At 44.0% G+C, this 14,648-nt stretch overlaps 1 protein-coding gene across 13 annotated transcripts in view; it reads left to right on the top strand.

Moving 5' to 3' along the window:
* The window catches only part of PACS2 (phosphofurin acidic cluster sorting protein 2), a 75,634-nt gene that overhangs the window by 46,932 nt on the left and 14,054 nt on the right, over nt 1-14,648 (top strand). For 9 of the 13 annotated variants that reach the window (XM_026854216.1, XM_026854221.1, XM_026854220.1 and 6 more), the window contains exons 15-20: nt 595-701; nt 1,419-1,573; nt 4,950-5,060; nt 7,088-7,196; nt 9,082-9,114; nt 14,250-14,292. In XM_026854216.1, coding sequence (XP_026710017.1) covers nt 595-701; nt 1,419-1,573; nt 4,950-5,060; nt 7,088-7,196; nt 9,082-9,114; nt 14,250-14,292 — 558 coding nt within the window. The remainder of the gene's footprint in view (nt 1-594; nt 702-1,418; nt 1,574-4,949; nt 5,061-7,087; nt 7,197-9,081; nt 9,115-14,249; nt 14,293-14,648) is intronic. The other 4 variants (XM_026854227.1, XM_026854224.1, XM_026854223.1 and 1 more) reach the window with 1 other exon arrangement.

Below are 14,648 nucleotides of genomic sequence, written 5' to 3'. Positions count from 1 at the left end.
TAGTGGTGCAGAATTTGAAAGTGTGAGATAATTACTGAATTTCATCAATATGATGTCCATGTATACCCAGGGTGTGTGTTAGCTTGTTTCCCATTAGCTGCATGGAGGGGAAACAAGTCCCTCACAAGGAACATGTGTGTTGGTAGCATTCCCTTTTTTCAGTAGCACCCTTCCCCTTTTTTTTTTTTAGTGTAAGTCCTTTTGAAATCAGAGAGATGCAACTGCAGTTCCAGAAGCAGGTGAATAGACAGCATCTGCAGTCTGCTAAGCAAATGGCCTGCTCCTGCTTCCCTGCTCTCTGCAACCATAAAAACCTTGCTGTTCTAGAGTTGTCATCGCCATGCTTTGGATGTAATGTTGGTGTTTGTCAGGAAGGTGCAATGTTTAGATTTTTCTAGAGGAAGAGCTTTCCTTTGGGTGATGCACAAGGATGATGTATTTGGGAAATAGCCATATCACTTGCAAATTAGACAGGGGGAGAGAGTGCCCATGCTTGGGTGTGAGAATACCTAGGAAGCTGGGGAGTCAGATTTTCTTCTTGTGACAAACTGTACCAAAAAAAGAGGACTATAAAATGTTCTTTTCTCTTCTCAGTACCTGTCAGATGTCTTGCAAAAGCATACCTTGCCAGTGGTCTGCACATGCTCCTCAGCTGATATTCAGGCAGCTTTCAGCACTATTGTCTCCAGGATACAGAGATAGTAAGTTCTCACCTTGCTTGTGTTGTTTGTTGAGTCTCAGCTCTAAAAGCCTCTCAGCTTCTGTGCCCCAGCACCCAGAGATTTTTTCATCCAATAGCTGAGAAATATTTCTCCCTTCCAATACTTCTCCCCAATTTACTCTCTTGAAGTCAGAGTTGTGTGGTTCTTCAGCACTTGCCAGCCCTGCAAAGTTGCTGTTCTGCCATATATGTGGGGATACAAGTCTCCCTTCATCGACGCTGCTAATTTTAAAAGATTGTGCTTTGGAGGTTGCCTCATAGGTTAGATCTGATAACCCATAAAGCATGCAAAGCTAATAGGTAGTTTTTTAAATAGTTCTTGCTCCCCCTCTGGCCAAGTAATTCCCAGATTAATTCCTCAGTGTATTCTCTAGATACCTGCTGTAGGTACCTGAGTATGTTCTCTGGTGCAGCAGTTAGTTGCAATAGGTACATTCTAACCTAGATAGTGGAGTCCAGCCCTTTAGATTATCAAAGTGTGTGAAAGAAGGAGCAAGGAGACCAATTAAGAAAGTACTGAACAATGTTGCATTTTATTAATAATGTTTTAAGCTGCTGATAAATCATTGTGATATTGCCTTGTGTATTGAACAAGCTCTCTTCTGCTGTGGTTGTTATTAAACTTTTTTTTTTTACTTGTTCTGAAATAGCTGGTTGGAAGCACAATTAAGAATGTATTTCCTGTCTTTCTGTCTAGCTGTAACTGCAATTCACAGCCTCCAAACCCAATTAAAATTGCAGTGGCTGGAGCCCAGAATTACCTCAGTGCTGTATTGAGGCTCTTTGTAGAGCAGCTGTCTCACAAAACCCCAGACTGGCTTGGCTACATGAGATTTTTGATCATCCCTCTAGGTAAATAAGGAACAATTTTTCTTCATGGAAAGACGAATGGGTTAAATGTGATGTGTTGCCTCAGGAGAAGCCCTCCTGGAAGCTTTGACTATGTATATGGCTGTTAAATGAAGCAAATGTCATGCTGTCATGGCATTGTGTAATGCTTGTGTTACTGCTCTTGCGTGAGTGAATTTCATTTTTTATATTCTTGATGCCAAAGTCTGCTTTGTAAACCTTTTGTTTGAAGCAAGGGGTCAAGTACTACCTCCACATACAGGGAGGCTCTTATATATCTTTCTATCATAGTACAATGAATGCATACAATAATATTCTAGAAACCCTTTTTTCCCTGGCTGAGATCTTAAATTTACTGGGCACCATGTTTCCCGGAGCAATAACTGTTCTGGCCTCCTTGAGGCTGACACAGAAAATGTTATAGAAGAAAGGGGGTTGAAAAATGTTTAAAGGCTCTGAAACTGCTGAGAGTTTAAATTATTCAAATTACATGTATCTTTTGACCTTTCCTTTACGTGCTTTTCTCCTTGGGTTTTTCACTCAGTTTTCCAGCACCTTATCTCTGCCCTTCCAGCAGCTCAACAAGCCTGCCAGGCTGGAAAGTTACCCAGGTTGGATCACTTGTGTTGGGTGAAGGGGAGTGGACTGGTAATAACATTAGGGGTCTTGTTGTAGTCTGGAATGTGAGGAATGTTGTAGTGGTGAGGCCTGGGAAGCCAGGTAGTCACTGGTGCTTGTGGGCAGGGGCGTCTGGGCAATGCTGGTGTAATGTTGTGATGCTAGAAGCTGGTCTAGTCTGAGGCTTGGCTTGTGTGAGCTGGGCACTTAAGTGAGGTAGGCAACAGAAAACCTGAAAAACACTTTTTCTCAGTATTTTCCAGTCTTCTAGGTTTGAGAGCAGCTGATGGCAGTTTCTGTAGGAGTCAGAAGCTGCTGCCTGGCACGGGGTTAGGCTGTCGATTCACTGGTGGGATTTGCAGAAGTCAAATGAAAAAGGCAGAGGAAGAGAGCTGGATCCTTCTGTAAGGAAGACACTTAGTTTCCAAAGTGGTTGGCAGGAAGAGGAGAGAGAGAGCCCTTTAGGGGGGTAAAAACAAAAAAATAATTTCTGCAAGGTTAAATGTGCTTTGAATGAGACTGTGTGTGACTGAAGACTTCAGTCCTCACATGCTAACTGTCTCCTGGCCTCAGAAGAAGAGTTTTCTGTCCTGCAGTCTTTAATGACCTGAAAATATTGTCTCTTTGAAAGTGAAACACAAGATTTAGCTAGTGTGTTTTGGGGTTGTTTTTTTAATCTTAAAACTTTATTTGGTAATTAAAAAAAAAAAAATGCTCCAGAACTGTGAATGCTTCTTAAATGTACTTTAAATATAGAAACTTCTCTAACTGGGCCTTTCCCATAGAAGTCTGCAGTATTTCCTTATCAGATTATTTCGGGCCAGATTTCTGGCAGTTCATTAAAGTGATTGAGGAAGAACCTGTCTGATAATTTTGTCTGATAATTTTTTCTGATAATTGAAAAAGCACCAACTGGAGACCATGCCATAAATATCTTAAAGGAAAGGATTTTCTGCTGTTAACAGCACCTTCAAATTGGGAATGGTGGAATTTTTTCTGAGATGGTTTTACCTTCTTAGTTCACAGCTACACACTGCAATTTCAGAGAAGTCAACCCACAGTGGGTTTTTTAACAATGAGAAATGCTTTGTGTCTGTAAGCATCCATACAGACAGATTCAGTCCTGCTTCTAATTCTGTGGCTGAAAGACTTCTTTGATGTTCAGACCAGTGTATGAGCAACTTAACCCCCATTCTTTTTTTCTAATTTATTTGCCTCTTATTTTGGCTGTTTCGGATTTTTTTACCATTTTATTTAGCTCCCATGGATAGAACTTCTTGGGAGACCTCGTGTTTAGTACTGGTTTTCACTGCATCTGCCATGTGCAGTGCATTTTCCCAGCATGTGGGGAAAACTTCTCCAGTACATGATGCAGAGCTGTTCCATGTGTACTGTTTAAAACTCCACTACAAAAGAAATGATAGGTCTCAAAGTAGCCATGATCAGGAGGGTCCAAGAAAGAACTTAGATCCCAGTCTCTGAGGATCTCTGAGGGGAGCTCAGAGAGAACTTTTTCTCGAACCTTTACTGGAAGTCTGGAAATTAGCACTGGTTTGGAGGACTGAGAAAAGACAGCGGGTTTTTTACCATGAGCTTTACTGGAGAATGGTGAGTATAGTTAAGCAACTGGGGTTGTCTTGGAAGGAGTTTTCAGGTTACCAGTTACCAACTGATGACTCTGCTGTTACAGTCTCCAGAAGCGTGGCTTGATGTGAGAAGTCAGTATGCAGGAAGGATAAAGATAAGCTGATTAGGAGGAACTGTGAGACTACTTGATGACTGATTGTAAATGTACAGGACTCATGCTGAGCATGACTGAAACGTGCTGGCTGGCTGACACACCTTTACTTCGATGTTGAAAGACTGGAAGGGTAGCTGCAAGAGCAGGTTGTCTGTTTTGGGGACACGTGGCCTAAGGTGACAGCAGCAAATTCTTTACCAGCTCCCAGGGCAGAGTTTGTTACTTTAGTGCCTTCCATCTCCTGCTGAGTGTAAGTATGAAGTCAGATCTCCAGCCAGGGCTGCAAGCTGGAGGCAAGACACACAAACTTTCTGCAGGGAGGTCTTTCCATGCCCACAGAGGAGCCATAAGGCTTAGCTAGAGCAAGTAGGGACCTAATGCATATGTCAACATTCACTGGGGACTGTAATCCTTGGACTCTGCCTCTGTCTTTTATTACAAAGTACTTCTTGAATTTACAGTCCTTCTTCACCAATTAAACAAGCCTCCCTGGGTTATTTTTCCTGGTTGGGGATAGTTGCCTCTTCTCAGTATTGCAAAACAGCTGTGATGTGCAAATGGTGTTGAGAGGAAGGGATCCAACTCCTCTTGGCAGTGGTGACCTGGCTGTGGTGTGTGCAGTGCATCCTGTAGGCAGGAAGGGGTTCTGGGAAAGCCACTTGCAAAACTGAGAGACTGAGATGGAGAGCTGTAGGACCTCTGTGTCTTTCAAATCATTTCTTTCCGCAGCAGTGTCCCAGTCCTGTTTTCTTTGGCCTTTTAAAATTTCATTTGGTGGGGGTAAGGGGAAGGTGTTACTGAAAGATGTCAGTGGTGTTGGAGCAGCCTCTCTGCTGAGAAGTCTATTTGCATGCTCTTGAAGAGATAAGATGGACTAAATTGCTTGGTTGTAATTGAAGAAATTTATTTCTGGGGTGTCTAGTGTAGTTTTGATTTTGGAATTTAATTCCTTACTGATAAAAAATGCACTTGTGTTCAGTGCTGGGAAGAACAACTGTCATGTTTTCCTTTCTTTCTTAGGCTCTCATCCAGTGGCCAAGTATCTGGGGTCTGTAGATTATAGATACAACAACTTCTTCCAAGATCTAGCCTGGAGAGATCTGTTCAACAAACTTGAAGCACAGACCACTGGTAAGACCATGTGTCTGTCTGGCCTGTGTGGGATAAAAGGCTTGAATGAGTAATTTTAGCAAAGGTCAAATAAATAAAAGAGGAAGCAGACAAATGTTTTTGTTCCTCTTTTCTCCTCACTCTACCACATTCCCTTTTCAGATGCTGACCTTTGTATGTCCTCCACGTGGTGGTTTGCAAACAGTTGTTGGCTCCCAGAGGCACAAGCTGCCTCTGAGTCACACTGTTTTTACCTCGTTCTCAGCTTTGTTCTTTGATGTGGGGGTCTCACTACCAGGTTTAGTACATGGCTTTCTTTGACCCTTCAGAAACTAAAAGATTTGGAAAACTGGAAACTCTGGGAAGATTAACTTGTATTAGTTGTGTATGAGAATGACCTTGACATTTCTGAAGTCTGCTGGCAGGACCTTTCTCATTAAAAAATAATTTTGTTCTTTACCCGTGTTGTAACGTGAGAGCTGCACTAGGTCAGATCACAAGTTCCTGTTCTGATCTGAGTATGCTCTAGGCTAGGATAAAGCCTTACTGCATGTAAAAGTATTAATTTGCTTAAAATATTAATGCTTACAGTTTTTCCATTCTTTCCTTCAAGAATGGAAAGAAAGAGGAGAAAGGAGGATTTGCATCTGACATTGAGGGCTACATGAAGGCTTGAGACTTGACTGAGGAATGATGCTCTTATGGCAGCATATCCCATACAGAAATTTCATTAGAAGGAAAAAGCTTTGGAGTTTTTGGAGTGCCATGAGAGTGAGGAAGTTGCAATGTAGTTCTCCTGTTGGAATTGCAGAGCGCCTGAGGCTACCAGGATGCTCCTGGAAGCCCTCTAGCTGTGAGAGGAGGAGAGACAGACCTCTTCACAGATGATTGTTCAGAGCCTTTTTCAGCAGGTGGAAACTTGGGTGGGCAAGGCCCTGAGCAGCCTGTTCTGAAGGTGAAGTTAGTTCTGCTTGTAGTAGGACTAGACATCTTCTAATATTCCACCCAACCTATGCTTTTCCTTGATTCTAAGCTTGAGGAGGAACATGTCTAGAACTGGTTTCTCGTAATTCCTTGCTGCACTTGAAAGTGCAGACAAAGGTGTCAATACAGACTTGATTTTTTTGTGTCTGTGTTAGGAATACTTCATTAGCTGTAGAAATCCAGCTCAAGAGCCTTGTTTGTTCTTTGGTTGTATGCTTCAGTCCTTATTTATTTGTCTGCGTGCTCTGAGGAAAATGCAGTACCTTTTTTTGCAGTCCAAGCCTTGTAAATTCTCCTTTTTTATCTGTACAGCAAGAACTGCACAAAAACGTCACGAAGGCATAAAAAGATCTGGCAAAGAATCGTAGCTCTTCTCAGTTCACTGTTCAAATACAAAGAGTCTTGGTTAAAAAGCCCATTAAGGTATGGAAGTACCTGGTGAAGGTCACTTGTGTTGCCTTGATCTCATAGTTGAGACTCTTTGCTTGAAACCAAAGAAATATGGAAATGTCTTCCTGTCAACTTGTATCAAACACAGTCCCACAGATCTGAAGCATACATGCACATGTGTGATCTTTGTGCTCTTCCTACCTGTGCCTGGCTCTCAGTTTTTTCAGTTGACTCAGCAAGGCCATGAATTAATTAAGAAATCAGGTAACTCAAATGCTGGTATGAGCAAAGCAGCTTGCCAAGGCCCTGAGAGAGATGGCTAGACTATTTCTTCATCAGATACTTAGAGTCAAGGTGTGAAAAAATCTACAGCTGACTCCGGGCAGGTACATGTTTTCTAAGAAAATCATTTTAACAAATAGAAAATGACCATAATACTTCAGTCAATAGTGCTGTGTTCAGATGTCTGCATCTAGTGTGCCTTCCTGATGTTTTTACCTGGTGCTCTAGGATGTTTGCTGTTGGTCAGACAGCTTTACAGTGCTCTGGGGTAGGCTGCAGAGCTTCATTTTGGAAGATGCAGATCAAATGCAGCTGGCTGAGTGACTGGAAGGCAGTGCTGGTGATGATCTGAGAAGCCACTCGAATTAATTTCTCTCTTTGTTCTATTGCAGTTACAGAAACACCTGATGTTGTCTCCCGGATAACGCAGTATATAGCAGGGGCAAACTGTGCACACCAGTTGCCCATTGCTGAAGCGATGCTGACATACAAGCAGAAAAGGTATGTCACTGATGTGATACTGGATTTCCAGAGTGAGCATCTGGTTGAAAGCAAAGTGCTTTTCTCATCTAGAGTGGCAGCAGTCTTAAAATCACTCCAAATTGCAAATACTTTTGGGAGCCTTATGGTAGCCTGCACCCAGTGATGTGTCCCACAGTGAATCTACAGCAGTGTGGTTACTTTAAGGGCAGTGTTTTCTTCGAATATCTGAGAGGTTTGGGGAAGTGAGGACTAAGCAGGATGGGGGATGGACAGATTATCTTTGCTTAAGTTCCAGAGATCCCTTACCACAGAGACCTTAGGTGTCTAGGACCGGACTGCAGCATTCCCCCACAAGAGTATCTTCCATGAGACCTGGCCTTTTTACATCAGTGTTGAGGGAACTGAAACCCTTTCTTTTTGTAGTGTAAACAGCAGAGCTTCTTGCAAAATGGTTGTTGATTGCCAGTTGCAGGCTACTAGGACTCCTACTGGGGAGGGCTGACCTTCATCAGGTTTTATTTCAACTACTCTTAAGGGATAAGCAACTACCTGTAGAATGGAGGATTGGGGTCTGCAAGAAGATTCAGAAGTATGTACAGCCTCATGTGGCCATGGTCCAGGAAGAAGAGTAATTGTCACTGAAGGGTAGATATGCATTGTTTCTGAGGCACAGAGAGAGAAGAATAATAGACTCCAAAATCACATCCCGAGAGCAGGGCAAACATTCACCTCGTTATTTTTTCATGATTAGGGACTAGCAATCTTCTGTGGGGCATGGATAAGGTTAACTGTTAATTACTACCTTTCCTGTGATAACTGATTTTTGGTTCACTAGCATCCCTCAGTGGTTCCTCCTTTGCATAAAAACTGGGAGGGATTAAAGATGTGGGTAGAATCACTTTTTTCCCTTCTTGGAAATGCTCATTGTGTCTTTTCATTCCTGTGTCTGCTTGACATTACTTTGCAGAAATGATTCAGTAAAATTTAGCCCATTCTTCATGCTCTCCTAGCAAAAATATTTCCAGACTGACTAGCTCATTAAAAAGAGTGAGCTCTTTTCATGTATTAGTGAACTTCTGTAATGTTAACCTGATAAAGGTGAAGTTTGGAGAGCCACAGGGTACTCAAAGCTCTTAGTCTTTTATTTTGGTTTTGGTGTGAAGTCTTACCTTAGTTAACAACACCAGGTTGATCAGACACACCTAGTGCAGTGTGAACCCCTTCTGATGACTGCCTTGTTTTTTCTCTGCACCCTTCAGTTGCTGGGTTGTGCACTAGTCTTAACTGCCTTCTTCATTCTGTTACAGGTTCAGTTTCTATTGTTTACACACATTGAATCATTTTGAGTTTCTAATATGCACAGAAAGGTCCATTTGGTTCTTTGTGGAAAAACATCTGAAATGTACTTCAGCAACACACACACATAGTCCTCCCAGCAGAGTGCATGACAGCTTTACTAAGCTGATCTGATCCACTTGGATTTTAGACCCTTTGGACTTAGTGGTGCCATGCCTGAAGCTGTTAATAGGTTTATATCAGGCTCAAACCCTGCAGAATGTTACTTGGAAGAGAGATTGCTGAGACTTTTATCAGACTCGTGGCACAGCCTGCAATCTCTTAGTATCTCTGTTGTATCCGCTTTAAAATATCTTCTAGTTTCAGCCAAGTACCCCTTGAACAAACTGGAGAGTTAGAGGAGCAGGTTCTCCCATGGAGTGATGGGCAGTTATCTCTCTGTGTGGCTTTCTTTTGAAATGCAGCTCTGTGTCATTGGCAACAACTTAGAATATTGTGAAAAAGAACACAGAAATCATGTTTCCATTAGCACTATCTAAATGAACACATCACTTTGTTGTAAGTATAATAACATATTTATCTTTTTCTTTGGTTGCTTTCTGAAAAGGAAAAAGAGCTTTCATTTTGATTTTACCATAAGGTATCAGTTCCTTTTAGGTTCCCTCTCCCATCTCCTCTCTTTTTTTCCCCCCATGAACTGGTCTTTTGTGCCTTGTTTAACAGTTCCTGCAGGTCTGGGATGCACAGTTTGTGTTTTAGGTTAAATTCTGCTTGCTGCTTTGAAACTATGGCATATGCTGGCAGAATGCATTGTTGGAAATGACTGCTCTGCCTTTGGACCACGCATATGGGTTCCTAGGATGTAGACTAAATGGGAATGAAGGGGTTTTTGAGAGAGTAGCTTTGAGCAGTAAAACACAGAGAAGGCAGGGTTTTTTCTTCCCTTCTTCCTAGCTATCAGAGGGTATAGTGTTAGCTCCAAAAGGATCAGGATTGAGTAAAGGCTTTTCAGTTCCCATCTGTTGGAACTCGAGTGCTGTAGGTGGCACTCAGTGGCTCAGGATGGGGTTCAGCTGTGCAGTGTCCAAGTGCAGACCAGCAAATCTCCTTGTAATCAAAAAATTGAGGATTAGTCTCTTAGTGGCAGGCTATTCCGAATGTACAGGGCTTCTCTGAAGTTAAGAAAGAGGAGACAGATACATGCTAGCAATGGAGTTGTGCTCTAGACACCCTTGTTCTGCAGGGTCCCCCTGCTTTGAATCGTATGATTATCAGACATTGTTTATTTTGTCCTCAGTTCACAAAGTTACTGCAACTCCCTCTCCCTCGAGGCCAGAGGTGAATAGCAGCTCTGGGGCCAGCTTTCAAGGCAGTGGTCCGTGTAGAAACAGCAAGCACTACCTACAAATTCATTGCAAATCAAATCTCCCAGTATCCTGGCATTTGCTCTGTTAAACAAGCCCTAGTGGTCCAAGGAAAGCCAAGCCAGTCTTTAGGATGTAGCTGTATGTGATGAGCTGCTTTATAACTTTATTGCCAGCTATCCCTATTTTGACTTACCTCTGCTCTCCTTCATGTCCCCTTGTTCTGTTTGTCATGGCGAAAGGTTGGCGCATGTACTGCCTGTGATGGACTGCAATGGTGCAAAAGCTTTGTCCCATTCTTTTGGAGCATCTGCTGACCTTACCTGAAATCAAGGGGGCTGGCAGCGAGGAATGGGTTCAAGAAGGAAATTGATTGCCATTTCACTGACTTTGTGAGCATGGGGGAAGTTACCGGTTACTGAATTGTTGAAAAACACTGCAGTTCAGGCAACATCTAGGGAGCTGAGAACCATGGTGGCAGAGGTGGGCCTCTTACTAGGAGGGGTGTATCATCAACATTGATATGTCTCTGCATTGCTTTCTTGAATGAAACCCTGTGGTATTTGAGATCTGAGACTCAACAGACACTCATTCCCTGTGTAGCTGGATTGCTGGTCAGTTCTGTGAACTTGGGCTGGTGTAACCCACTGTAATTCAGTGTCCAGCACAGCTCATGCCATGTGGCTTCTGGATAGCCCTTGCGTGAATCTGGGGAGCAGCTTGGCTGTTGGAAATAAAAGCATTACTTGTTTGTCAGGGCAAGGGCTTTGTCATTTCCTATGTACACGTTTACGGAAATCTCTTCGCTGTCATGTCTTGTAGAGCACTTCCCCAAGTCTTGGTCCCTGGACCACAAGTGCCTTGGGTTGAAGGGTTCCTGGGCAATAGGAGGCAGGAGTAGCACTGTTTTTTCCCCGATTTCTGCTTGCTGCTGGCTCTGAGGCTCTGCAGGGCAGTGGCTAGGCAGAGTCCAGGTCATTTTTTTGAGTGCTGCTTCTAAAACACTTCCTGCAGCAATTGCTGAACGTGAACATAGCTGGTGAAGATGGACCTGGTCCCTTTTCTGGCTCAGCAGTGCCCATGTCATCTGGCTGGTTTTTGCATGAACATCCTTGGGCAGCTGGTGGAAACACAGCAGGAGTTTGCTTGTGCCCCTTGCCTGGCAGAGCAGTGCAGCGGAGGAGAGTCAAGGCTCAAGAAATGCTGGATGTTCTGTTGAGTATGTCCAGTCCGCTGTAGGAACATGAAGAGTGCTGGACAGGAGTTTTATGAGGAAGCAGAGAGACTTGTCTGATGTGTTGTGGGGACATAGAGTTGCTTTTTCGTCCTTTTGTTTGGTTTGACTGCCAGAGACTTGGTGGAAGAGGGGAAGTGTTAGCCAGCAGACAGCTACAGTTGCCCAGTGGAAGACAGGTGTTTCATACCAAAGATGAACGTTGGAGAGTTGTTGGCAGTGCCTGGCCTCAAGTTAGAGGCCTGCTAGTCCTTCGGTGATAAAAGCCCCCTCTTTACTGTTGCTCGCCTGCAAGACTTGGCTGGAATAAGGGTAGTACCTGAGACCTTCCTGCTAGGAAATCACAGGTGTTTGGCTTCATTTGAATCTGTTTTGAGTTGCTTACATTTTAAATGAAATCTTACTAAAAAGCTAATAACTGGCCTAACTGCTCAAAGTGATTATTCAGTCTCTCTTACTGTAATACATGGGTGTTTTGCAGCTTAGTTTATACTTTGCCCCAGAAGTGAGAGAGATTATTCCTTCCTTTTGTCAGGTGGGTGACTCATGATGTGGCGGCTTCTCCTTTTTAAGAGTCCTAAAACATATGAATCCAGTTATATGTCTTTGTTCAATATGAATTAATTTATTGGGGTCAAGAAGGAGCCTGCAAGTCTATTTCTGGACAATTTACCTTTGAAGAACTGATTCCAGGTGGATAGATTTTGCCCAAGCAAAAATAGTTATTCAGCAACTCCCCATTCCAGATAAAAGAATTTTTTCCCTAGACTCTCTGCATAGGTCTGTTTTTAGTTTTCCCCTATAATTTATTCCCGCCCCCAGCCCCGCCCCGAATTACAGGGGTGAAGTATCAATAACACTGTTAAAAATCACAAAACAGGGTCAGGTCTGTCTTTAAATTATAGCTGAGATACCAGGGCCTTAAGAGGCACTATGGATAAAACCAGTACTTTGGACATCACTATAGGGATAAAACCTCTGTAGCCTGGAAATCTGTGCAGTCTGGTTAATAAGGGGGAGCTGCCTTTCCAGGGAGGGGGTATTTTGGTTGCAGGGCTGCGGTAAGAGGAGTAGGAGAGACAGTTACCAGGGTGAAAGGATTCTTGATTAATATTTTGGGATCCCGAAAGACAAGAATCAAGGAAGACCATGAAAGATGAAGTGGAGAACAAGCATGGTCATCTCATCTTTCCTTTTATTCACATGAAGAGCAGCTGTTTTGATAAACTGCATTTTCAGAGACACATGTGCAAGATTGGAGTTCCCAATGGAGGTGTGACAGGACTAGACTAACCAAGCTGAAATCCAGCTGGATTGCTTCAGGAACAGTCTGTGCATCATTGTGAGCTGTGATAAATGGTGACTGAAGCAAATGATTGATTTCTGAATTGCCCCTGAGCTCTCCTCAGTGGGAGTCTGAGCTCGCAGAAGCAACAAGAATGAGTTTTCTGCTGGAATTGGGCATGACTTGTTCTTTGAGAGCTCGGAGCAAAGACATCCAGTAGCTGAGAGATGCCTAGGCAACTATTGTGCTTCCCTCACTTGGTCAGCAGGACTCTACTTCTGCTTGCTTCTCAGCCCACGGAGCTAAAAGAATGAGAGGGAAGCTGAGCGTCTGTTCTGTGCTTCACCCAACAGTTCTGTGGGTTTCTCATTTCCCTTTGCAAAACTGGAGCTGGAAATGTCATGTTCATAGGAGATTTATTTGCTGGAGGGCCTGCAGCCATGTTTGGAAAGATGTAACCTTTCTGGCTTCCAACACAGAGAATTAGGGACTTGGACGTTTTATGTGCTTTGGAGGAAGAATGGAGGTGCAGCCTGGGGTTGTTAGGTGGGAAGGGAGCAAAGCCCCTGACTTTACTTAGAGATGAGTAAGCAGAGCTGAGCCAAAGTGAGAGGCTATTTGCAAATGTGTGCTCTGCTTTGGACCAAGAGGGAGCTCTGACTGAGTTGTATTCACTGCTGGAAACAGCACAGAAAAACCTGCTTTCCTGACTTATTTGTGCTGTACCCCGCAGTATTCTGGATTAAGACAATGCTGGATGGTTTTTCTCTGAACATTGCAGTGCTCCAAGCACTTGGGAGGGAAGAGAAACATGAGAAATCTTAGTGTTTGTCTGCTTCTTACCTGTTTCTTGTGCTTGGCCACTGAGAAACGTTGTGTGTCTTGCCCATGCAGTCACTTTCACCACTGAATTGTAATTCCCCTGAACACATGGATATGCTCCTGCAGTCCTCTCCTCTCTCCCACTTGGGGGGGGGGGCTCACCTCTGTTGCCCTTGACAGGAGCAGTGGCTCTGCAGGCACTCCCAGCCTGCCTTCCTCCTCACTCTGGGTCTTCCCCCTTTTGTCTTTGTGGAGTCTCTCCCTAATTCCTGCTAGATGTGACTGTGGCCTTCATTGCTGGCCCTTCTCTACCCTCGGACTTCTGAATCCTGGGCAGGGCCAGACCAGGAGGAGCTGATGCCTTCCTGCTTTCAAAATGTGTGTAGTGTTGTCTTCAGCTGTTTCTGGGACGTGGTGTGCATTTTGTTCGGTTTGGTTTAGCTGTTTGCTGTTCTCGAGTTGGTGTCCTGATCTACCCAGTGTGCTCTGGTGCCTGACCTCTCTAGGGTGCCTGTCTAAGGGACTGCAAGCTCCCAGGGGCAGGGAACATGTCTCTGTGTGCGTGTGTGTGTACGTACTTGCTAGTGCTATACAAATAACCACGTGTCACGGCTTGTAACCCCGTGGCAGGCTAACTGCGTTAGCGATGCTGGGATATGCAAGGTATGGCACATGACTCCAAAGGTGGGACGTGTGAAGGCCATGCGTGCAGAGCACTTCAGGTACTAGTAAGTAACACACAGTTCTACGTGTTGTTGTGGCACAGATCCATTTCCTTGCAGTAGGAGGTCGCGTGTCTGTAATGACTGCCATGCCATTAAAGCATGTTTCTCTGTCAAGCGTGAGGGAGGGAGGAAGAGACCTTTCCCCTGAGAGATGTGCTGTAAGCTGCGTGCTCTTCCCCACCCATCTGGATTCTTAGCGTGCTGGCAAAGGGCCTTGAGAGGAGACATTGGACTGGCGCTTGCATACTGTCCGTCCCTGCTGCATGCTTGAATGCAACATATAAAGTGAGTATTGTGCCAGGTGTGGAAGCAAGCTGTTAACAACTCTTTTCTCTTTGCCTTTAGCCCTGACGAAGAATCTTCACAGAAGTTCATTCCATTTGTTGGGGTGAGTGTTATCTTAGCTATGCTGTTTCAAGCCAGCTAGAATATGTCCACAAATGTTAACCCAAACTTACCTGGTTTCTAGGGTAGAGCAGGAGCACTGGGGTGCTCCAAAGTAAGTGTCAGCATGAGCATCTGATGGTTGGATGCAACTGCCTGGTATGTAAGCAAACCTCTAAGATCCCTCAGCAAACTGCAGGGTGTCTTTTACTTTGCAGACATCTGGTCTGGGCAGCTCTGTGCTGCATGCCTGCCAGCACTGAATCAGGCACCATAGCCTTGCTATTGCCTTATTTGCTCAACACAGAGAGGAAGGTGTGACAATGAAGTGCTCTGATCCACAGCCTCTTTGCTGCAAAC

Source organism: Athene cunicularia, assembly GCF_003259725.1.
Source record: "Athene cunicularia isolate RWA chromosome 8 unlocalized genomic scaffold, athCun1 chr8_part1, whole genome shotgun sequence".
Classification (NCBI taxonomy): Eukaryota; Metazoa; Chordata; class Aves; order Strigiformes; family Strigidae; genus Athene; species Athene cunicularia.
This window is presented reverse-complemented; position numbering and strand designations above follow the sequence as displayed.